This window comes from Sapajus apella, unplaced genomic scaffold (genome assembly GCF_009761245.1).
Source record: "Sapajus apella isolate SASKATOON/1434 unplaced genomic scaffold, GSC_monkey_1.0 scaffold4, whole genome shotgun sequence".
Lineage (NCBI taxonomy): Eukaryota > Metazoa > Chordata > Mammalia > Primates > Cebidae > Sapajus > Sapajus apella.
The window spans coordinates 2,555,657-2,581,713 of NW_022436944.1; the positions used below are offsets into that span (position 1 = coordinate 2,555,657).

At 38.9% G+C, this 26,057-nt stretch overlaps 1 protein-coding gene and 1 long non-coding RNA gene across 11 annotated transcripts in view; both read right to left on the reverse strand.

Annotated features, from left to right (window-relative positions):
- Positions 1 to 16,652, reverse strand: part of LOC116538657 (EGF-like and EMI domain-containing protein 1) — a 624,824-nt gene extending 608,172 nt beyond the window's left edge. For 8 of the 9 annotated variants that reach the window (XR_004263737.1, XR_004263733.1, XR_004263732.1 and 5 more), the window contains exon 1: positions 16,139 to 16,652. Coding sequence is in view for 3 of the 9 variants with exons in the window: in XM_032261154.1 (XP_032117045.1) it covers positions 16,139 to 16,432 (294 nt within the window). In the remaining 6 variants the exon portion in view is untranslated. Of the gene's footprint in view, positions 1 to 16,019; positions 16,115 to 16,138 lie in introns of those variants that run through there. The other variant, XR_004263736.1, reaches the window with a different exon arrangement.
- A 1,485-nt stretch (positions 16,653 to 18,137) lies between these two features.
- On the reverse strand, positions 18,138 to 21,384 carry LOC116538695. Of its 2 annotated transcripts, XR_004263750.1 has the most exons (3): positions 20,420 to 21,384; positions 18,782 to 18,920; positions 18,138 to 18,244 (listed from the first exon to the last, which is right to left on the reverse strand). It is a non-coding gene; the product is annotated as an uncharacterized LOC116538695 (long non-coding RNA). The 2 variants fall into 2 exon arrangements; XR_004263751.1 differs by lacking the exon at positions 18,138 to 18,244 and having other exon boundaries at positions 18,466 to 18,920.
- Between the last annotated feature and the right edge of the window lie 4,673 nt (positions 21,385 to 26,057).

The window sequence follows — 26,057 nt, forward strand, 5'->3', positions numbered from 1 at the left end:
ACCAGGACATCAAAGCTTCAGTGAGCCATGATTGTACCACTGCACTCCAGGTTGGGTGACAGAGTAAGATCCTGTTTAAAAAAAAAAAAAAGTAATTTCTCATTTTATAAAAGAATTCTGTTCAAATTTGCAAACTTTTAAAAATCCAAATTACTGTTTGAAGAGCAGTGTATTATTCAAAAATTATATTGACAAACAGAGATTAGAATTATCTAAATCCCTGGGGCCAAATTGTTTGGCATTCAAAATTTTTCAGATCTTAGAGAGGCAATATGGTGTATATATATACATATGTCCAGAAGTGGCTAGAGAGTCACACTCTAATCAAACTCATTAATATTTTTTCAGAGAATTTAACAATTTACATATTAAATATAAATAAGGTCTATAATTAAACTCATGTCAGGTCACTGCAGATTTTGCAATCAAATTAGTTTGTGTGACAAATAACAATAAAAGGTACCTGCCAGTGTTTGAAGATTTTGGATTTCAAAATTATGAATATGGGATTATGAAGCTATTTTTTCATTTCAACACATACTGTCAGGTAAATCAGTCTACTATATAAATTTAAATAGAATAAAAAATCTAAGAAAGATAAAGTTCAGCTTGTATGCTGATATCACATAGATAAAACATCATTGGAACTTGAAATAACTTTTATGAAAATCAAGACAAAAATCTAGTGAACAAACAACTGATAAGTATGTAAGATAAGTTAATTAGCTTGATTTAGCTATTCCACAATGTGTACATATTTCAAAATATGTTGTACACCATAAATATATTCAATATTTATTCATTAATTTAAAAAATTTAGAAATAACAAATGCTTGCAAGGATGTGGAGTAACTGGAATCCTTGTGCATTGTTGTGAGAATATAAAATGGTGTAGTTACTATGATAAACAGTATGGAAGTTCCTTTAAACTAAAAATAGAACTACCATATGATCCCGTCATCTCACTTCCGGGTATATATCCAGAGGAATTTAAATAAGAATTTAAAGTAGGATCTGGAAGAGATATTTGCACACCAATAGCGAAGAGTTCCAAGTAACCGAAGTGTCCATCAATAAATGAACAGATACAGAAAATGTAACATTTACATTCAATGAACTATTAGCCAGTCTTAAAAAAGGAGGACCTAAGGGACAAAGTTATCTGTACACCAAACCCCCATGACACACAGTTACATCTTTATAACAACCTGCACATGTACCCCCGAACCTAAAAGTTAAAAACATTTTAAAAAATGAGAAAATCTTAGCACATGAAACAACAATGATGAAACTTGTGGACATCTAAGGTGTATAAAGTAATGATATAATTAAATACATTTAAGGTTTATAAAGTTATGCTATAAAGCCAGCAATAATAAGGACAAATGTATATGATTCCACTAATAATGTGGTATCTAAAATAGTTAAACTCAGATAATTAGGCACTAGAATGGTGGTTGCAAGGGACGGGGAGAGGGGAAAATAGGGAGATGCTCAAGGGATATAGAGTTTCAGTTTTGCAAGATGAAAATGTTCTCAAGATCTGCTACACGCCTATACAAATATAGTTAACACTACTGAACTGTACATTTTTAAGTGATTACAATGGTAAATTTTATGTCTTTTTTAATACAATTTAAATAATTAAAGATGGTGAAACTGAAGCATGTGCCCCCTAAAACAAAAAGGGCTTCAAGGGCCTTGAGTGCAGATGCAGCCTGTAACATCACCATCTTGGTGTAAGACAGCTTCAAATCTGCTCTGATTATTTGCTACCCACATCCAAAACCTTCTGGCCATGAAGCCAAAGCCACATTTTTTGAAGGCAAAGTAGAGCCTCCAAATTGAATGTTCACTATGGGCAAAATTCAAAAAAGGCATTTCCAGAAACTGGCAACCACACAAACATATTTTACCTCTTATTACATGTTTATAAATGTATTGAACGGTTTAAAAAAGGGTAAGTGAATGCATACGCCCAGTTATTATTGTTTTCGTATAATCTGCATCCTACTATCACTGTGACATCCAGGGATTAAAAGTAGATCATTTATCCTCTCCCTGTAACAATTTCTAGTGCAATAATCTTACGTCTTTCTGGTTTTCAATACGCTTTGATGGTATAAGCCTTCGGATCAATTTGATGTTAGTTTTAAGTTCTTTCTTTCTCTGTTTTCCCAGAGAAAATCAAATATTTTCTTTCTTCGTCCAGTAAGCAAATGATAGGGCTTCACTATTATTAACCAGAAATATTCTTCCGAGAAAAAATACTCTTTAATCGCCCCTTACCAGGAAGGGCTTAACCAAAACTGGAGCAAAACAAGCCTGTTAGGTTGGGCTGAAAATCCTCTACATTAAGTGATCAATGTTAATAATTGTACATAACAAGTCATATTGGGAACACATTGTAAGTAAGGCTAATCTTTGAAGACATGTATTTTAGAACCAAAACAATATCTTAAAACATACACCAAAGTTTCAACAGAGAAATGAGAAACCAGAGACCAGAGGGTGTGTTGCAGCCTCACCAGCTAATATGTAGCACAGCCAGAATAAGAACTTCCAATGCGCATAATTAATTTAAGTTTGGGGTAGATTTTTTTAAAGGGGGGGGGCAGCGGAGAAACACAAACTGAAGGTAGATTCTCAGCGACTAATTGTAATACTTGTCCCTCAATTAAATTAGAATCTAGCTATAGAAATAATGTGGGCAATAAAATAAAAGTTGACAGAAAACACTGAAATGAACTCTAAGAGACCTGAGGATTTAGATGAGAGAAAAGAGGGAGAGAGCTTTCTGATGAGATTGAAATCAGGCAATGCAACAACCTATCTTCAGGCACACCTAGCCACTATGAGGAATTCCTCAGCTGTTCAAAGAGCCAAAAAAATATTTAGAGCCTTTACAACAATCACTAGGTCATTAGATTAGACTACGAGCTCTCTGGTCCTTAAATTTTAATGAGCCTGAGCCCTCTAAATGAGGCACTGAGAGCAACTTTAGATGCAAAACAATTAAAATGTTAATGGGATTTCTACTGTAAATAGATTTATGAAAGGAGGGGAACGCTGACTGTGTTGTTTCCTGACCTAGACTTGTGACTATCAGTTAGATTCAGGGAAGATTTGCTTCACAAAATATGTAAGGCATAGCTTTCAATGGCTAATGTCTATATTTCTTATCACAAAATTTATTTTAGTATTGCATATAACATGTCTAAAGCCCAATACAAAATTATTACATTATCACATAATTGGTCAATATGTATTGCTGTGTCTTGAGTTTTCTACTTGTTTCTTTTACATGTGGTATTCCAGTACATTTAAAGGAAACCCATGTTCATTTTTGCTCATCTCCATATATAGAGGGTTCAGAAGTTCAGAAGATAAGAAGTAGTTCTCAGCATGAGTAAACCATGAAATGCACTGAAAAATGAATTTCTGATGTGAAGATACACTTCCAGTTTATTGATGCTGAGAGTTTTTTTTCTTATCTTTTGGACTTTGTAAGCTGGGACAGCCAAAGTTTGTTTAAACTTCATAATAAATAAAGAAGAAATATAATTTGACTGTTATTTTATTATTGTCATTTTCTCCAGCTTTCTCGAGGTGTGAATGAGAAATAAAACTGCACAAATTTAAGGTGTATAAAGTGATGATCTGATATACATATATACCGTGTTGTCAAACAGTACCACAATCAAGTTAGTTGGCACATCTATCATCTCACCTAGTTACCTATCTTCACCCATGGTGAGAACATTTAAGATCTCTCTCAGCAAATTTTAAGTACACAATACAGTATTGTTAACTATAGACTATGCTGTACATTAGATCCCCACATATACTTTTGTTTATAACAAAAGCCTTCACAGCATAATAAAAATCTGCAGGTCCCGCAACTTATTATTAGTACTTTGCACTTCAGAAAGGAAAAACTATTCAAAATTCAGTTACTTTCTCTTGCTTGGCATTCACTACCCTCACTCATGAAAATAGTTTCATAATAATTCATAAAAACAAAACCTCAATTCTCCTGGGATTGCTTCTTCTCTCAAGAGTAAAACTCACTAAAGCTCAGAATTACTGTCAATTCTTAATTAACCATATCAGTGAGGAGGAACATTAAACACCACTGAAAACTGTCCACTGAAGAGTGACAGAAAACATTTTCCAGATCATGAGTTGACAAGTCACATAATTTATATACTACAAGGAGCTGATTTAACAGAGTCAGCTGGAAGTGCCTTTACTAATTCCAAACACGTCCTCACCATTATCACATGGTTATCACAAATAGATTTTTTAAAAGAAACTATAGATCTCCAGATACCTATGTCAAATAGAAATATCAGTTAAGATTACTGAAACAGACAAGACATGTAATTAATCCTATCTGAGAGACCTGGAAGTATTCATGAAATAGGTGGCTTTTGTGCTGGGTCTTAGAAATTGGCCTGGAAGAGACAGAGAAGGCCAGGAGTTTGCTGATAGGAAAGACACCATGGCAGAACAATGTGGAGAGCATTTGGGGACCCTAGGGTATCCTGGAGAGGGTACAGCGGCAAATCCATGGAGCCAATGATTGTGACACCATTCGCCACAGTGTATATTGTCCCCAGGAGACACTGCCCTTCTAATCGCCTTCAAGGCCTTGCATGCTCTGCTCTCTTCCTATAATGAATGCATTTCTGACCCCAATCCTACCTCGCCTTCAAATGCCACCACTTCCAGAAAGCTTCCCATGGTTTCCTCTCATGAATTTATTTTCTCCTAATTTTAGTCCTACCTCCTTTAATGCACTTGACTATCCTACAACAAAGAACATAATACTTGATTATAAGCTCCCTGGGGGTGGAGACTCTATCTTACCCACCTCTACAGAAGAACCTAGAAAAATGGCTTGATGATTGCGATTTGATCCTGAATTATGCCCCACTTATATTTAATTCTACTAGAGCAGCAGGAATGTCTTTCTACTGTCATTTCTGGGCATGGTAATAATGATCTCAGAATGACAGCAGTTACAGAGTAAACACTTAGCCAGGCAAAAACACAGCCTGTCAACATAAGAGCACTCTATGGGAGTTTCCACTTCTTGCCATCATGACCAAAAGTAATGGCTGTGACAGTGAAGTTCTCGACTAGAATGATGTTCTTCCAATAACGTCTGTTTATGTAGCTCTAAGTCAATCATATTTTTAGTAGTGACACTTTCAACTTTACAAGTCTCTACTTTATTTAACTTCCCAGAGGCCTTCCATAGCATTTACCACTCTCTCTTTCCTTCCTCTCAGTTTCTAAACCTCCTCCTCAGGCCCTTTTCCATCTGTCTTCTGCTCGTACATTAAAACATCCAGGTTTCCTTCCTCAATGATATTTTTTCCTCACTTTTTCATATATACTTGTTTCCCACCACTTCAACAACCATATATAGCTATAGCCCAGACCACTTTACTGAGCCTCAGGCCCCTTTAGGGGTTTTCTCTAGAATGTCTCCCACTGAGATCCCACAGACACAGAAATGCCTACACAGTCACTGCTGAACTCACCTTCTTCTCCCCTAAGGCTCCTTTCCTTTGTATTTCTGACATTCTCCACTACCCAGAGGCCCCATCAAGTCTTTCTTTCTCTCTTACCTTCATGCATTCATCTTATTGCTATTTATCTCTCAGATCTGTTCCTTGTTTTATAACCACCACTGTTTCTTTTGGTTATTAGACTCACACCACTTCTCTCTGGACTCATACAGATTCTTCTCTCCACCCATCTTGTTAAGAACATGACATATGGTTTTCCTAATGGGGAGGTCTTGCTGCCTTCTTGCATATATCCTTTTCACCAACTGGAAACAAACACCAACATCACCATCTTTACCACCCATCTAACCTCTACTCAAAGAATCAACTTAAGAAAAATAAACTCTTGAAAACCTACCCTGAGGTCCTGCATTCTTTCTTCCCACAGCTGGGTTACATGTTCTATCTCTTCCAATTTTATATTGGTAGGCTCCGGTCTGTTTGTTGATCTCCCTCCTGGTCTGAGTTGCTTAAAGAAAGGAATCACGTTACTTCCTTCTGTGTCCCCAGTGCCTATCAAAGTACTTGACACTGAATAAATCTTTGCTAAACGGAAATAACAAGAAAGGATATCAGCTACATATTCAGCAACTGGGTTAGTAATTTGATTTCAGCATCAGTGGAGAAAAGACAGGTGCTTGGAATTTGAACACAGACCCTTGAGTAAGCTCATTAAACCTCTGTATTCATCTAGTTCCAACATGTTCCTATTTATTTTAAAAGAATGAGGAAATCAAGTACTGGATTCAACAAAAGAAAAAAATTACTAGACGTAAGCCTTAGTAACACCTATGCTGCTAAAATGGGAAAGAAAAATGTTAGGGATGTTGGGAGACAATTCTTCAAGGTCTCTTGCATTTTTGCTTGTGAAAAAGGCTTGGCAGCCTTTTTCTGGAAGGATGTTTGTATAAAAAAAAAAAACCCTGGAAGATGAAGAGAGTGTCTTTTGCCAGGGCTGAGGGCAGAGTTGCTTCCTGAGCAAGATAATTAAGTTAATTCTCCTTCTAAGAGCAAGGGTTGGGTAGGTTTGCTACCAGTCCCCTGAGAAGACTGAAGGTTGTCTAAGCTCCAGGTTCCCCATCTGCGACACAAATTCAGTATGCACAGTATCCATTGGGGCCACCCCTCATTATGTTCATGGAACTTAGCAAGGAGGCAGGGGCAAGATAAGCTGATGCAAACATGAAGCTCATGCTGCCTGCTATAGACTAAGGAACTAATAAAGTCATTTGTCTTTGCCCAGGAATCTCATGTCTTCTAGCAGTAACTATGAACTGTGGCAGACTAACTTACTACCTTGAGGGTAGAGTAAAATCTTAGACCCATCACAAATCTTGAGTAGCAGAAGGAGACTACAGGCAAATTTTAAAAAGAAAACGCAAAAAAATTAAAAAACCCAGGTGTTCAAACAAATGTTTATAAAAATTGAAATAATGCCAGAAAGATAAAGCCTTGAATACAGTGTGGTAATTAACTGCTCAGATTCTAGAGTCAGACAGACTGGGTTTATCCTAGCTTTATTACTTTTTAACTGTCTATATGACCTCTCTCCTGAGCTTCATAATCTTATATATAGTTTCTCCAGAAAACCTTAACTTCTCTGGACTTCAATTTCTACATCAGAAATGTTGATACAAATATTATCTTCCGATAGGGCTGTTGTAAGAATTAAATGAGTTAAAATATGCAAAGTACTTAAATAATTCCTGGCACATACTATGTGCTATTTAAGAACAATATTATGAATCCTTGAGCTTATTTCATGGATAATCAGAGTTCTTAAGAAAGGAAATGATGTTGCTAGATCTTTGCTTTAAAAATCAATCTTGATAAAAACTAAATAGAATATATAATAAAAATAAAGAGGATTGACAGGATATGAAAAAGAAGATCAATGAAGAGATAATTGTAGTAGCCTTGGAGTAAAAATAGCATAACAGGTTTAAGTGTTGGCATCAAGAATAGGAACTAATTCAGGAGATATTTTGTTGCAGGTGTTTGCAGAATTTAGCAACTGATAGGAATATAAATATTGAATTTATCCAATTGCCATACACAAAAGCCTTTTCACAACCATCTTACCTAAAGCTCATAATAAAACTACAATATAAACTGGGAGACAAGTAACAGAGATTTTAAAAAATTCAAATAAGACAAAGGAGAAGATGGACAAAGCACCTGAGAAGATGATGTTGAAGTAGATAATAATGACTAGAGATGATCTAAGGACATTTTGCATCTGAAATCCATGGAGATGATAAATCTATAGTTGAAAATGCAAATCTGTATCTCCAAAGAGACTGGGGCTGGATATACAGATCTGGGTCTCATAAAAATAGCACATATGATGGAAGCCAGTAGGAAGAGCTAAACTAGTTAATACATAAAGAATGGAAAGAGAAATAAAGATAGAAGGGGAGAATGCAGACACCAATGGAGGAGGAGAACTACAGATGATACTACACGTACAAAGGAAAAGTACAAGATGTAAAGAAAAAAAAAAGGTAGAAAATAGGAATTAGTAATGTCACATGCTATGGAATAATAAGGGTTGGGCAAATTCTGAAAAGAGGGTACCCTCTGAAAAGGAAGTTCAGCAGAGGAGACCACAATGTAATGGGTTAAATGACTGATAATTAGAAAAAAAAAAAATACAAAGGAAGCAGCATTAATGAGCTGTTCTTAAGCAGTGGAAGGTGAAGGAGAGAAGAAGCAAAGTCAACACAGACCTGTATATAGACAAGACATATTATAGACATAGAGTAGGGACAGATGTAGAATGGAAGACTTGAATATGATTGGAAGAAGAGAAAAATCAGTGAAATGGAAAGAGATGAAAATTAAAGATAAAAAAGAAATGACAGAGAAAATATTTTTAATATGGGATCTGGAACATACAGGGTAAGGATTATCTTGAAAGAAGAGTGGTAAATGTATTTCTATGAAACATAGAAGAAAGAAGAAAAGTAAACATAAGTAAATAATATTAAAACTGAGGACAGGGACACTAAGAAAATCCATATAATAAAATGTAAATATCATCAATAAAGTATGAACTGGAATTGGCTACTAAAACTAAAGGGCAAAAGTTTGAGTCTACTTGGGGAGAATAGGAGCAAGAGCAGCTACTACTGAATTTAGGTAAACAGATCCAGACTAAGTAAAAAGATCAGAGAGTCTCATAGTTTAAGACCCTATGAAGGAAAAGTCAAAGGTAAAGGGAACAGCACAGATCATGGAGATTATGAACAGAGCTCTAGAGCTAGACAGATGGGTCCATAGCCTGTTCTACCACTTCTCAGCTATGAAACTTCATGAGAGCTACCTAACCTCTTGGTACAGTTTGGCTCTGTGTGTCCACCCAAATCTCATCACATATTGTAACATGTATGTGTCAAAAGAGGGACCTGGTGTAAGGCGACTGGATCATGAGGGTATTTCTCCCATGCTGTTCTCATGATAGTGAGAGTTCTCATGAAATTTGATGGTTTAAAAGTGTTTGACAATTCCATTCTCTCTCTCTCCATCACCCTCTCTCTCTTCTGCCACCATGTAAGATGTGCCTTGCTTCCCCTTCACCTTCTGCCATGATTGTAAGTTTCCTGAGTCCTCCGCAGCCATGCAGAACTGTGAGTCAATTAAACCTCTTTCCTTTATAAATCACCCAGTCTCAGGTTATTCTTTATAGCAATGTGAAAACAGGCAAACACAGAAAACTGGTACCAGGATAGTGGGGTACTGCTATAAAGAGAGCCTGAAAATGTGGAAGCAACTTTGGATCTGAGTAACAGGCAGAGGTTGAAATCGTTTGCAGGGCTCAGAAGAAGACAGGAAGATCTGAGAATGTTTGAAACTTCCTAGAGACAATGGTCTTGGTCAAAATGCTGATAGTGATATGGACAATGAAGTCCAGGGTGAGGTGGTCTCAGATAGAGAGGTGGAACTTATTGGGAAATGGAGCACAGGTCACTCTTAATGTGCTTTAGCTTGCTATGCTTTGGCAAAAATGTCCAAATCTCTAGGGCAATTTGCCCCTGTCCTCGATATCTGTTGAACTTTGAACTTGAGAGAGATGATCTTAGGGTATCTGGCAGAAGAAATTTCTAAGCAGCAAAGTGTTCAAGATGTAACCTGGCTTTTTCTGAAAGTATACAGTCATATGTATTCACAAAGAGATGATCTGAAGCCAGAACTTATTTTTTAAAAGGGAAGCACAGCATAAAAGTTTAGAAAATTTGCAGACTGACCTATGGGTAGAAAAGAGAAACCCATTTCCTGGGGAGAAATTCAAGTTGCAGCTGCAGAAACGTGCATAAGTAAACTGAAGTCAAATGTTAATTGCCAAGACACAGGGATGATGTCTCCAAGGCATTTCAGAGATTTTTATGGCAGCCCCTCCCATCATGGGTCCAGAGGCCAAAGGGGGAAAAATGGCTTCCTAGCCAGGCCCAGTGCCCTGCAGCTCTGTGCATCCTTGAGATATAGAGCCCTGAGTCCCAGCCACGGGTAAAAGGGCCCGAGGTACAACTTGGACCATGGCTTTAGAGGATGCAAGCCCCAAGCCTTGGCAGCTTCCACATGATATTGTGCCTCAGGGTGCATAGAAGAGCTGAGGTTTGGAAACCTCTGCCGGAATTTCAGAGGATGTATGGAAACACTTGGATGTCCAGGCAGAAGTCTGCTACAGGAGCACAGCCCTCATGGAGAACCTCTACTAGGGCAGTGCAGAGGGAAAATGTGGGGTTAAAGCCCTCACACAGGGCTCCTACTGGGGCACTGCCTAGCGGAGCTTTGGCAAGAGGGCCACTGTCCTCCAGACACCAGAATGGTGCATCCCCAACAGCTTGCACCATGTGCCTGGCAAGACTGCAGGCAGTCAATACCAGCCCATGAAAGCAGCTGTGGGGGCTGTACCCTGCAAAGCCACAGAGGCAGAGCTGCCCAAGGCCTTAAGAGCCCACCTCTTGTGTCAGCATGCTCTGAATGTGAGACATGGAGTTAAAGGAGATAATTTTGGAGCTTTAAAATGTAACAACTGCTTTTTTGGGTTTTGGGCATGTATAAAGCCTATAGCCCTTTGTTTTGGCAAATTTCTCCCATTTGAAATGGGAGCATTTACCCCATGCCTGGACCCCCATTGTATCTTGGAAGCAACTAACTTGCCTTTGATTTTACATGCTCGTAGGTAGAATGAACTTACCTTGTGCCAGATGAGACTTTAAACTTGGACTTTTGAATTAATGCTGGAGTGAGTTTAGACTTTGGAGGACTGTTAGGAAGGCAATATTATGTTTTGAAATGTGAGAAGGATATGAGATTTGTAAGGGAACAAAAGCAGAATGATATAGCTTAGCTTTATGTCCCCACCCAACTCATCTCGAATTGTCATCCCCATGTGTTGAGGGATGGACCTGATGGGAGGTGAGTAGATCATGGGAGCCATTTCCCCCACGCTGTTCTCATGATAGTGAGTTCTCGAGATCTAATGATTTAAAAGTGTTTTGGCAGTTCCCTCCGTGTTCTCTCTCTCTTCTCTCTCTCTCCTGCCACCATATAAGATATGCCTTGCTTCCCCTTGACCTTCTGCCATGATTGTGAGTTTCCTGAGGTCACTCCAGCCATGTAGAACTTTGAGTCAATTAAACCTCTTTCCTTTATACATTACCCAGTCTCAGGTAGTTCTCTATAGTAGTTTGAAAATGGACTAATACACCTGTCTATGTCTGAGTGACCTCGTCTGAAAAGATGATGATGTTCTCTATCTTATATGCTTGTTGATGGTGTTATCTATCTTATAGGCTTCTTGTTAGGATTAAAGATATTAACACACAAACTGCTTTAAAAAATGTTTTATCCATAGAGAATGCACACAGCCTTCTCTTCTCAAATTCATTTTCTGCTCATTTAATGTGCCTGATCTCAAAAGAAAAAAACTATTTTCCAATTAATTTAAATGAAGGAGTAAACCCAGACCATGTTTAAATTATGCGTAAGTTTAAGGAGATTATTGGCCTTGTGTGGTGGCTCATGCCTGTAATACCAGCACTTTGGGAGGCTAAAGTGGGCAGATCACTTGAGGTAAGGAATTCAAGACCAGCCCGGTCAACATAGAAACCCTTACTCTACTAAAAATACAAAAATTAGCTGAACATGGTTGGCAGGTACAAGTAGTCTCAGCTACTCAAGAGGCTGAGGCACAAGAATCGCTTGAACCAAGGAGGCAGAGGTTGCTGTGAGCCCAGATCACACCACTGTACTCCATCCAGGGCGATAGAGTGAGACATTGTCTTAAAATTAGGTAAATAAATAAATAAGAGAGTATTAGCCCCAGATATCTCTAGTTCACTCATGCTATGCTCTGAATCACTGTTTCCTCCTAAAATTCCTTTGTTGAAACCCTAACTCCCAATGTGAAGTTATTAGGAAATGGTGCCTTTGAGAAGTGATTAAATCATGAGGGTAGAGCCTCCATGAGTGAAATTAATGTATGCCCAAGGGAGCTCCTTTACCCCTTGCATCACATGAGGACAAAGCTAGATCTGTGAACCAGAAATCAGGCTCTACAAGACGTCAAATGTGCCAAAATCCAGGATTCTGAGAAATCTTGGATTTCTCGGTCACCAGAATCATAAAAAATAAATGTTTGTTGTTTAAAAGCCACCCAGTTTATGGCATTTTGTTACACCAGCCCAAATGAACAAAGCTCAATTTCAGGCTTTATGATATCAAAGTTTAAAAAATAATAACAAAGAAACAAATTCCAGCATGTGTGGGGACAACAGACAACTTTGCCACTCTCCTTCACTATTTCAAATTATTATCATAGACTACTGACTGGCTCCATTTCCAGACTCATCGGTTCTTCATAAATCTAAGTCACTGTCACACTCTCTCTGACCCTAAATTTCTATATTAATTACAGAAGCCTGAGGTGAAACATAGTTCTATGTATGTGTGTTGCAGGAGAGAGGTAGATAGTATCATATCAGGCATATTTGGGATTTGTATGTCAAAACTGCCTGTACTATCTTAGATGATGGAAGTGAGATGTCCTACATAGACTACTACTGAGTCACAAAGTAGCCACATTATATAATATATATTATATCATATAATATATATGATATCAGAGAAATCCAAGTATCCCAACCCCCAAGAGCTTAAGTACTTCATCTTCCTTTATTCATTTCCGCCTGCCATGATATCTGCAACACTCCCATGTTTACTACTTTTCATTAGGCTGCATAAAATAATTATGCAAGTGTTTACAAGAGTATGTTACAAAGGATAAATTTTAATAGAGTGCATTACAGCCAATCATTTTCCTTTGGTGTCTCAAAGATCTAGATTAGAGTTTCTTTCCTCCTATTTAATCCTTTAGAAAACATTTGCAGAGTACCATTAACATTGTAGAGTACTATTAACATTAACATAAGTAAATTCTTCAATATCCCTTTATCAAAATACCATTACTAGTTACAACTCTCCAATTTTTAATGCACTTGCCACGGAAAACTTTTCCCACTCTATAATACCCACTTTAAACCTACCCCTTTATTTTAATACTTAAGTACTTACAGCCTTGAGAAGAGGAAACTTTCCTATGAAGACACTCAGTAAGGAGGAGACAAATCAGATCTTCCTTGTGAGGAACTATCCTACCCATAGCAGGACATGCCAATCTCTCGCCATACCCACCACAGAATGCCAACAGAACCCTATGACTATGGCAACAATCAAAAAAGATTATACAGGTGTCTCAATAACCACTAGGTAGAAGGTACCAGCCCTACTCCCACTGAAAATGCATTAAAGTGATTAAAAAGAACTTAAAAACAGAGCCTGCACCTGAGTGGTCCGAAGTGGACTACATGTGTTAAGAACTTCAGCTCTGGAATCAAACTGCCTAGGTCCAGATCTTCTGAATTTTTGAAATGTAACTTAACCTTAATGTGTCTCTTTCTTTGTCATATAATGGTACAATAATATGCCTACCTCATAGGGCATTTCTAGGATTAAATGAAAAAATAAATGTAAAGTAGCTAGGAATTTGCCTGGCATATAAGAATTCAAACAGATTATTCGTGATTTCTAATGCATCCATACATAATAGGAACCTAAGCACTCTTCCTGAAATACTGATTTTATGAATCTGCCTAATATTAGTTATTCAAGATTTCCTAAATGTGATAAGACAAGGTCATCAGACACATCAATTATAATTAGAGTTGGAATATTCATGTCATTCATCTTTGATTTCTTAAAAAAGAATTATTTGAAAATGAGCTTACCTTCAGAGGAATGCACCATAAACATAATGCATTGATTTTAGGCTGTTGGTTAGCTGCACGATCATTTCTTATTTTCACTTGTCACCCCAGCTCCCAAATCTGCTCAAGTATGAGTTTAGCTACATAAAACTTTTACCTGTGCTAATGGCCTATAAGTGCCAGTCAGTAAGATGATGAGTTCTCATTAGTGGTCTTCACCTCATTAGAAGCCTGCTGTCACTGATAATGGACCTCAGAGGTCAATACAAATCTCAGGAAGAATTCCCTTTAATTTAGTAGAGAGACAGGTGTGTGGAAGCCAAGTGCTATCTATACACGGCTGCATTGCACATGCCTACAACAATTGCAAAGTCATCTGAAGAAACCTAGCACTAAATCCCAAAACGATTCCTGCTCAAGAAACCACTATTAAGTCTAATACCAAGGAGAAGTACAAAATTTAGATTTTTTCCTATCAAGATTTCAGAAAGTACTAAGAGTCATTAGATTGATCTCAATAACTTCCTGGGAAAAGCATCTGTATTAAACACCGAAGAATTTAATTTTTTTGAGAATTTATGTATATATGATCTCTCACTTGATAAATAAATGAGCTGCAGTAACAGTCTCCTTAAAAGAAAAAAAATGCACTGTCATTCCTCCAGCCTTTTCAACAAAAGAGTCAATATTGAAACCTGAGGTAAAACAGCCAAACAATGTCAAAAGTAATGTGGGTATTTCTGTTATTTCTCTGTTCCTCTCCAAAGGGACTGTTCTGTCTCAGTGTGTATGGGTAATTTTGTGGCAAATTAGCCAATCCAGGATCCACTTAAGGGCACTTGTAAAGGTAAGAGCATGGCTACTCTGCAAGCTTTCTGAAAAACAGTTTCTAAGAAGTGCAGGCTTACATGCACAAGCTATCCAAAGTGAGATGTGTTTTCTGAGATAAACTGAAGAAGAAAAGTCTAAATCAACCTTCTCTTCAAAATAAACAAGACACATCAAGAGAAATCACAGACACAGAAACATGGTATTTCTGCCAAATACATATTTACAAACTATGTAGGCAAGAAGTTCTGAGATGCCACTGACACCCTGGCCATGTGTCAAGATTTATACTTAGTGACATTTGCAGGAACCAGGTAGCAAATTGAATCTCACATGAAAGGAATGAAATATGGAAATGTAAACCGAACCCCCAAATCGCGTTTTTCTTACAGGAAAAAGCAAATCCCCAGAGATCTGTGGATGGCTTTGTGTACTTATCTAAGCCATTTTTCTATAATAAAATATTCACATTTCAGAAAAGCAAAGGTGAAGCAAAGTAGTGGCAAAATGGCAAACATGTTTAAACGTTCAAAGTACTCTGGTGTCTATTCATAACCGCTCAGGAGCAGAAATCGAAAAACAGAATTAGATCTGGCTTCTCTCTCAGGCGGTTCGATGATGATTCCGCTGATGCTACAGAATTCAGGGAAAACTTCTCCAGCCAGTCAAGGGGACCAGGCAATTTGTAAAGACTTAGACTTCCCGTGAGCTCCTCGCTATGGCTGACACGGTGACAAGAATTATCTCCCAGCTTTCATGATTTCTAATCCGGAACGAAACCATGCCCCTCCCGAAACGATGCGTTTGAGTCACCTTCCTCCTAACTCTTCAGTTCTCTACTAAGGGCACTAGCAACCAAGTAGCCGAACATTCAATCTTTCACACACTCAGCTCCTCACTTGGGCAGAAGAGCCGGGATTTTGCCTCTCGTCAAACCTGTGGAATAAACCACTCCGTCCGACTCGGTGATACTTCTCAAAAAATGAAAAAAAATTCCTTCTTTCTTTATACATGTATTCTTATACATGTGCACACATTCATTGGTCTCTACAAAGAAAAAAATGTCAAACTCGCTGTTCGACAGGATTTCATTCACAACCTTTTCACAAAGTGGTAGCCGTTAGCCAATAACTCTTCAAACAAAAAATTAACACACACGCACACACACACACACACCCAAACCTTGAGGAAAAAAATCTGTCAGGCGCCGAGAAAGTACCGGGTGGAGAGCACAAGGGCCCCGGTCGCGGTCTCCACTCCCGGGCTGGAACTCCCCAAGGACGCGCTGGGGACCGCGCTCCGCCCGGGACAGCCCGCAGCCCCGGCAGGTGTCGGCCCTCACCTCCTGCCCCGACCCGCTCCCGGGCTCGGGCCGCGGGGTCCGCAGCAGGTCTGGGGTGGGGCGGGGCGCGCGGTCGTCTGCTCTCTCGGAGCGTTCCGGAGCGCGCGGGCGCCACTTACATGGCGGGACGGAGCTGTAGGGCGCTTCCTGGCGGCCAGCCGACAACCGCCCAGGCGCAGAAGCACCAGCGCCGCCGTCGCGAGGACGCCTCGGCGAGGCTGATCCGTCCGGGCCGCCGCCCCGGCTGTGCGCGGCGCGCAGTTCTGGCTCCGCAGGTGCGAACCCGGCGCAGAAGTTGGGCTCGTCAGGCAGAAGTTGGTGTGCGGGGCTCGCGGGGCTGGCGCGGTGCGCCTCTCCGCGGAGGGAACCGCAGCAGCGCGGCCCCACCAGGCGTCACAGGCGGCTGGGAGCATGAGGGGAGCGGCCGGGCGAGCCCCAGAGGCTGGGTGGCCGCTGAGCTCTGCCTGCCCCTGCTCCGCCGGGAGCGACTGAAGCAGAGTGAGCCCAGCGGCCCGGCAGCCCCCGCAGCCCCGGTGCCATGGAAACGCGCTCGCCGCCCTCCCGCCCCAGCCCCTCCGGAGCGCTTAAAGAGACAGCCCCGCCGCCAGCGCGGGCTCGAGGCGCTGCCGGGCGTCCCCCACGCCCTGCGCCCTCCTCGCCCCCTCCTCGTCACCCAGGCGCGGCGGGGGCTGGGCGCTGAGGCCTGGAAGGGCAGTTGGGACGCAAAATAAGGGGCTTCGCTCGGTACTCAGCCTAACTCTGCTCCCACCTCTTCCTACCCGCCCCCTCCCGGCGCACACACTCTAATCCCCACAAGGAGCCCGAGCAGCCCGGGCTTTTTCCCTTCGTGCATCGGCCGGCTCAGAACCAAACCAGCTGTGCACAAGCAGAGACCAAAAGAAGGCTGGCTGACTTTTGATTCTCTTGTTCTGCTTGCTCCCCATCCCGAGTCTGGGGAGTCGGTCAGAACACTAGGCTGAGGGAAGTGTGTTTGAACTGGGAACCAACTGGCAGTTGATTGAATCCAACCTGCCAAGCCGACAGTTGCAGGACACATCGCCGGCTCATCCAGAAACCCTCCTCACTCAAAACGGGGTCATCTCTCTTCGTTTTATTTGGCTATAAGCTCACCCCCCTTTAGGCACCAGATTTAAAAGCAGGAGCCAACGCTTTTACAAACTTACTCCCTCCTTTTCGTCAAACCAGCTCCTTTCTCCCCAAATATAAGGAGGAGCAGCCAGCCGTGGCCCCTCCAGAGAGGAACAGCGTCCGCTCCGGCTCGGAACGGGAAGCTCAGGGTGCGGGGCTGCCCCGCGCAGCCTGGGACGCACCGCCAAGCGCGAGGCAGTCGCCAGCAGCTCAGGCCGTAGGCCGTGCCTCTGCCCGGCGCCAGCTGCTGTCTGGAAGGCAGCAAACCTCTGGAGTCTGTTTCGTGGAAATAAAAAGCTATGGTGCATCGTGCCCTCCAACAAAGGACAGTCCAGGCTCCGAAGCCATAATCTACTGTTTATCCCTGAAAAATATGGATCAATCCACAGTGGAAAGACTTTTCTCTTTGAATCCTAAACTTACCCCAAGTGGCTCTCCAGTGACTCATTCACAGTCAAAAACGGTACTTAAAGTGGCACCACCTGATTTCCTCAGTTCTGGGAGCCCTAAAAGGACCTTTCCCAAATGGTTATTTGGACTCCCTCTTGTCCTGCATATTTGAAATAACCATCTGGCTCTTAGTTTCCGTCTTTTGAGCCTTTGTTCCCTTTTCTTTCTTTCTTTTTTGTTTTTTGGTTTGTCTGTTTTGTTTTTTGTTATTTTTTTCCTGGTTTTCTATGACCGAAGAAGCAATTGAGCTTGATTTATTTATTTATTTATTTATTTATTTATTTATTTATTTATTTATTTATTTATTGAGACGGAGTCTGGGTCTGTCTCCCAGGCTGGAGTGCAATGGCGCGATCCAGGCTCACTGCCACTTCCGCCTCCTGGGTTGAAGCGATTCTCAGCCTCCTGAATACCTGGGACTGATGGTGCACGCCACCCCACCCAGCTGATTTTTTGTATTTTTAGTAGAGACGGAGTTTCACCATGTTGTCCAGCATAGCCTGGATTTCCTTACCTCGTGATCCGTCCGCTTCGGCTCCCAAAGTGCTGGGATTACAGGCATGTGCCACCGCGCCCGGCCCAACTGGGCTTTTACAGAAGGGATTGAGAAGAAAACTGTTGTTTCTCTGAAAAAAAAAAAAAAAAAAAAAAAAAAAAAAGATAGAGGTGAACTAGAACCAAACTACTCCTGAATTCTTCAGCATTCTGTGACTTTGCTCTCCTTGAGTCTCAGAGTTTGGAATTCATGCCACCCTATAGTATTTTCTATTTCTCTGAGATATATCTGTATTTTTACTTGTTTTAAAATTGAATTTTAGTAAAGTGAAAAAGCCATAAGTACAAGTACATAACTAGACATCTTTATCTTCTGACAAATATATTTAACAAACATAATTTTCGAGTTATTTCCACAATAGAAATCATTAGTTAACCCCCCTTATTTATTTTTAAAAAAGATTCATTCTGACTTCTCGTTCTAAATACCAGATGTACATCAACCAGGCCTTCTCCAACCCCAGAGACAGTGGACTTGAGGACAGTGTTGATATCTACTGTAGAGATGCATTGTCACTTGGCTAACTCTAATTAGTTCTGATATTAACAGGCCCAGCATAGGCTGCTAAAACACACTGACTATTTAAAAATAGATTTTTAACTCTTACTTGTAACTGGTACTTAAACTCTTTGCCACCTTTTGTTAACAAGTAACAAAGTTGATTGCTTAATTTCACCTCCTCTTCTTTTCTTCCTTCTTCTAGTGAGATGCTAATGAATGGTGAAATAACGAAGGCAGGCAAGACTCTGTGGAAAAGAAACTGGATAATACACAAAAATGGTGACTTCTGAACCGAGTGTACTAACTATATAAGGTGGGTGTGTTTTTCTCCCCATCTGAGTATAACTATACGTTAAAAAAAAAAATTAATCCTCTCTATTGATTCAATTTTTCATTTGTCTTTTGGATGGAATGTTAAGACTCCAGATTGTTTTAATACAGTTGCATATTAATTATTTTAATAAAAATGTATAGCATACCTAAAGATAAGAGTTAAGATTAATGGTACTCTGAAATTTCCTGTGACTTGCTAAGCTTTTATTTGCTTCTCAACTAGTTTTAACTCTGCTTGGATGTATCTTCAACCAATCTCATTCCATCCTGAAATGTAAAAAGTTTCTAAATATTCTCTTTCATAGTATCACTGAAACTCTTGCATACAGGATAGATCACATTTATTACAAGGCTAAATTTTACGTAAGCCACAGCCAATATTCAGAACTATTTTAAAAGCTAAAGAATAATGGAAATTCAAGAATGTATGTAAATCATCTGATTGCATAGTTGTTTAATAAAGAATAGCTTAGGCATGTGGGAAGTAACTAAGCACACTGAAAATCATAAATTAGAAAATTTTTGTTCTATGTGCATTAGTTTCAAAACACATTTTTACTATAGATGAACATTGAAAGCACTTAGGATGCTACAGGGTAAATATGATTAGTCTATATCTCATAAAGTGAGATTTATTTCAAATTATTCTAGCATGGATAATCATATGAACACAATGTCATGTAAGCAACATCATTAAATGAAATATACTCTTCTAACATAAGTGCTTAAAATATTGCCATGAACTTGAAAACACTGATATGAAATCAACTCCCCTTCTGCAGTACATTCATACAATTTTGAAATAACTGGTTATTTGGTTTGATTGCTTGGGTATGCTATGCTTAAACAACAATGTATTATGAAACGTTTTAGCTATAATCTTCCACATTAAAAGAACAATGCAATTTGGTGTTTGGCGGTTGTTATGAACACACAAAATGAAGGCAGACACAGACAAATAATTTTTATTGTCAAAGAAAAAGAAATTTTAAATTTAACCAAGCAAGAGCATGAGCCAGGTACACAAAGGACCAATTTTAAAAATTAAGAGAAGAAAAAAAAGTTTTGTGTTGATGACATCCCTTACTTGGACATAAATATTGCAGGGAAAATCCGGAAACATTATCAATTGAGTTTTATTTTTGTGAATGATCTTTCACAATCTCAACCTAGACAGATTCTTAAAAAGGAGTTAGAAATTGCAGACAAACATTCTATCTAAAAGGATCTAAACATTCTATCTAAAGGTTTTCAGGGGGACCTTCAGTGGGAATGCCATATGCCACTTCACTCTCCCTCCAGACCTGCATCAAAGAAGTGATAAATCTAACCAGCTTCTCTCTTGTTAGGAAGGGGTGGGGTAAGCCAATTTAATGCTTTATGTCTGCTGGTTGTAAAAGGGGACGCTTACCAAAAAAGAAATACATTCTGACCAGATGTTCTCAAAATCTTCCTGAGCTCCTACTTAAAACTTTACAGTTACCAAATACTTTATCTTCTCGTTTGTCTTCTTCTAATTGAGAAATTGTTGATCCATGGCAATTCAACAAGTGGGTGATACAATAACCTTCCAGCTAAAGCATTGCAGTCTTGCTCTCCTGCACACAAAAACTTCCAGTGTCTATATGGGGACAGGAAAAGAGAACAGGCCACTTCATTCAGCAGGTGTTGTAGGTTGAAAGAGGAGGAGGTCAGAAAGCAATTCTTTAAAGGACAGCTTCTGTCACTGAAAGTGTAATAAATTGCCATTATATAAATGCCCACAAACACTAATAAGCCATGCACATTGAAATCTTGATGTCAGGCAAAATAGAATGAAATTCATCCAGGAACCAACTAAGATTGTCGCACCAAGATATGAATAATCATTCTCCATTTGGTTTAATCTGCCACTAAATTTTGCCCCTCCAAATCCAAAGTTTTCTTTCTCTCTCTTTTTTTATGGAAAATAAATTCTTCATAAAACACATATGGCTAGTGATATATACATAATTTCTCAGCACTTCAATACTCATTGGTCATAAAGACTTACCAATCAGATGTGAGTAATAATGGAATGACCAGATCTGGAATTATATGTGTTTATTAGAACAGAATTGGAAGATTAGCCCACACACACATTTTTTTAGAAACTTTACTTTGCACAGCTAATGCTTTTTTGGGTATATGGGGTAAAAAAATATGTAACTTTATATTCTTAACCATTTTTAAGTGCATAGTTCATTACTGTTAAGTATATTCATATTATTGTGCAACAGATCTCAAGAACTTTTTTATCTTGCAAACAGAAACTCTATATCCATAAATACTAATTCTCCCTCTACCTTCCTCCCAGCCCTTGGCAACCACCATTCTATTTTCTGTTTCTGTGTTCACTATTTTAGATACTTCATATGAATAGAATCATAGAGTATTTGTTCTTTTATGACTGGCTTATTTTGCTTAGCATAATATCCTTGAGGTTCATCCATATTGTAGCATATAACATTATTTCCTCCTTTTTAAGGCTTTATAATATTCCACTGTATGTATATAAATTTTCTTTATCCATTAATCTGTTAATGAACATTTGGATTGTATCCACCTCTTGGCTATTGTACATAATGCTGCAATAAATATGGATGTTCAAATATCGCTTTGAAATCTTGCTTTAAATTATTCTGGCTATATACCCAAAAGTGGGATTGCTGGACCACATGGTAGTTCTATTTTTAACTTTTTGAGGAACCTTCATACACTTTTCCATAATGGTTATACTAATTTACCTTTGCACCAACAATGTGCAAAGGCTTTTTCCATATCCTCTCCAATATTTGTTATATTTTACCTTTTTGATAATAGTCATTCTAATGGGTGTGAGGTGATATCTCATTGTGGTTGTAATTTGAATTTATCTAATGATGAGTGATATTGAGTACCTTTTCATACCCCTGTTGGACATTTTTATGTCTTCTTGGGAAAATGTGTATTCAGGTCCTTTGCCCATTTTATAAAATTGGGTAATTTGTTTTCTTGCTATTGAATTGTTTGAGTTTCCTTTAATAGACATACCTTAGAGATAATGCAAGTTCAATTCTAGACCACCACAATAATATGAATATCCCAATACAGTGAATCCCATGAATTTTTGGTTTCCCAATACCTATAAAAATTATATTTACAGTATACTATAGACTATTAAGTGTGCAACAGCATTATGTCTAAAAAAAAACACAGGTACATACTTTAATTTAAAAATACTGTATTGCAATTAGTTGGGTGTGGTGATGCATGTCTGTAATCCCAGCTACTCGGGAGGCTGAGGTGTGAGTACCACTTGAACCCAGGAGGCAAAATTGCAGTGAGCCGAGATCATGCCACTGCACTCCAGCCTGGCAACAGAGTGGGAATCTGTTTCAAAAATAACAATTAACTGAGCCTTCAGCAAGTCATAATCCTCTTGCTGGTGGAGGCTCTTGCCTCAATGTTAGTGGCAGCTGACTGATCAGAGTGGTGATTGCTATAGGTTGGGGTGACTGGACATTTCTTAAGACAACAACAAAGTTTGCCTCATTGATTGACCCTCTTTCCCAAAAGATTTTTCTGTAGCATGCAATGATGTTTGACAGTGTTTTCCTCACAGTACAACTTCTTTCCCAAGTGGAGTCAATTCTCTCAGACACTGTGGCTGCCTCACCAACTAAGCTATGTGATAATCTAAATCTTTTGTTGTCATTTCAACAGTGTTCAAAGTATCTTCTTCAGGGGTAGTTTCCATCTGAAAAAAATCACTTTCATTGCTCATCCGTAAGTTGCAACTCTTCATTAATTAGTTTGATCATGAGATTGCAGTATTTCAATCACATCTTGGGATGCCACTTCTAATTCTAGTTATCTTGCTATTTCCACTACATTTGCAGTTCCTTCCTCCACTGAAATCCTGAACCCCTCAAAGTCATCCATGAGGGTTAAAATCAACTTCTTTCAAACTTCTTTCAAACTTTGACCTCCTCCCATGAATCATGAATGCTCTTAATAATATTTAGAACGGTGAATTCTTTCCAGAATGTTTTCCATTTTCTTTGCCTATATACTTATCCAACCAAGTCAAATGAAAGAGGAGACAAAGGTGTACGAAAAGAAGAATCACTACCCATGGCAGCTATCATGTTACAAAATGAATTTTTGCTATTATAAATATTTGTAAGCTCCAATTATGGCTTAGGCTGTAACTCACCAGCCCAAAGCAAGGGTGCTTGAAAGTTCATTATTTTATACTTTCATACAAATATAGTGCACATTTGCACCTGGAGTATTTTCTATAGTTTTGCGTGTTTGTACAGCGTATGAAACAGGCAGTTTCAGCTTCCTATACAACTATGGAGCATAGTATCCATAGTACAGGCAGCATACTATCAAGAAAGTGGAAAGAAAACTCACAGAAAGGAATAAAATATTTACATCACATATCTGAGAAAAGATTAGTATCCAGCATATATAAAGAATGCTTGCAACTCAATGATTTTTAAAAATGCAAAAACGGTTTATTTAGATAGACATTTCATTTAGAATTATATAAAAAGCGAATAATCACATGAAAAGAGGCTCAACATCACTCACCATAAGGGAAATTCCATTCAAAACCATAATGAAATGATACTTCACACTTACTGTGATGCAATAGTACAATTAAAGGGACGACAACAAATGTTGGCAATGATATGGAACAATTGGAATCTTCATACATTGCTGGTAAGAATATAGTGATACAGCCACTTTGAAAAATAGCTTGGTAGTTCTTCCAAACATCAAACATAAAGTTGCCATATGACCTAACAATTCCACTGCTAGGCCAAGAGAATTGAAAACATGTCCACACAAAGATTTGTACAAAAATGTTCATAGCAGCATTATTTATAATAGCCAAAAACTGGAGACAACTTCAATGTCCATCAATTGAGGAACAGAAAAACAAAATGTGGTACATCTATACAAAAGATTATTACATAACCATAAATAAAAAGGAATGAAGTACTGATATATGCTACAATGTGGGTGAATCTTGAAAACCTTATGCTAAGTAAAAAAGATCAGACAAAATGGGCCACATATTGACTTATGAATCCATTTTTATAAAGGGTCTAGAATAGCCAAATTCATAGAGACAGAAAGTGAATTCGTGGTTTTGAGGGGCTGGGGCCAGGAGGGAATAGGGAGTGACTACTAATGTGTACAGAGTTTCTTTTGGGGGTGATGACATGTTCGGAAATTAGATAATGGTGATGGCTCTGAAATTAGACATCTGGAATTAGTATTTTCACATAACTTTGTGAAAATATTGAAAATCACTTTAAAAGGATAAATTTTGTGGTATGTAAATTATATCCTTTAGAAAAAAAAAAAAAAAAGCTCAGTCCACAGACCAATGTCTAACTGCAAAGTGCTTCATACTGGTCCTCAGCAAGATGAGAAGTTTATGCCAGAATGAAAGCAGACTAAAGCACTAAGCACATTAGTTTAGCAGACTTTTTTATGACAATATTTTTTCAATAAAGTATGCAGTCCATTGACTTTCATTCTGAAGTAAGCTTCTTATCACTCTGTGGGCCAGGTAATGAAGAGTTTAAAAACCAGCCACTATGAGGAAAGCTTCTATAATCTAAATGCCTCACTTTGAGAGTGCATTTGCCATTGGTTGCATGATGCACTATTGAATAAATTAAGATAACTTATTAAGGAAAACCATTCCAAATTTATATATTATAAGTGTATTGCACATAGTAACAAAACTTCAATTCTATTCATCATGCTTCTGTATGTCAGGCAGAAAGTTAGGTAATAGAAATAAAGAGGAAAGAGGAGCAGAAGAGAAAGAAGGAGAATGGGAGGTTGAAGAGAAGGAAAGATGAAGGAGGAGAAAGAAGAATTTAAATAAATACTAAGACAGGTGCTACATGTGCAAAGAGTTTATCCCAGATGAGTCAGTCATGTGCCTTGTCCAACGTAATTAGTATCACAAGAGAAGTAGATATAAAATGCAGATAACTGAGGCATTACTTGGGGGAAGCATATGCTTTCTATATGTCAAGAAATTCTTCCTCAAACTGTATGTGAGGTGAATCAAAAGGAATGAATAGGAGTTCAGTAGGCACACATGTCTGAACATTAAAGAACAGAACCAGAGCTAATTTAACAAAAAGGCAATTTCTATGAAATGGTATTTGTCGAAGTGTGGTCCCCAAACCAGGAGCAGCAGCATTGCCTGAGAACTTGTTCGAAATAATTCTCAGGCCTGTCCTATAACTACTAAACCAGGCGATCTAAGAGTGGGAGTTTGCGTTTAGACAAGCCCAAGTGATTATGATGCACACAAAAGTTTGAAAACCACTGTTTTAGAGAAATATAGCAACTAGTTTAAAAAATATATGCTGAATCTTAAAAGACAAAAAAAGAGTCCCAATTTAACACAGTAAATTGACCACACAGTTTTTATCTTTTCTCCCTCCCAAACCTCACTAAATGAAGATTAAAGACATGTTTTAAGTTCTTATCCAACCAAGTCAAACGGAAGAGGAGAAAATAACTACCAACTATTTCAAAATAATTTGGAAGATGGGAGCCTGATACAGGATTCCTAACTGCCTTCATAGATAGAAGTCACGTAAGTTACAGGGTTAGTGCCTCCAGAAGGCAATGTCTGGAAGAAGAGAAGTGAGTCCACTCATGAGAGACGGCTGAAGGACTTAGTGCTTGAAGGCACCAAGCATCCTGGAAGGTGACGTTGATGTGGGAGCCTAAAATGTGGGATCTGGCTATAAAATACGTACAGTAGTTGACTCCCTGATGTTCTCTTCTCCTTCTGCCCCTCAGGAGACAGGGGATATATTCTCTGGAGAAACTGAACTGCAGGGGTCCAGCTTTGACAGAGATGAATCAGAGCGCCAAGCACAAGGCAATTAGGTAAAAGTCTTCAGGATGAACTGAAGGGCTCTCATGGCTCATATCACTTGTGATTCCCAGGAAACCTGTATCTAAGTATATATCTTGCACCATAAGGGAGGTTGGAGGAC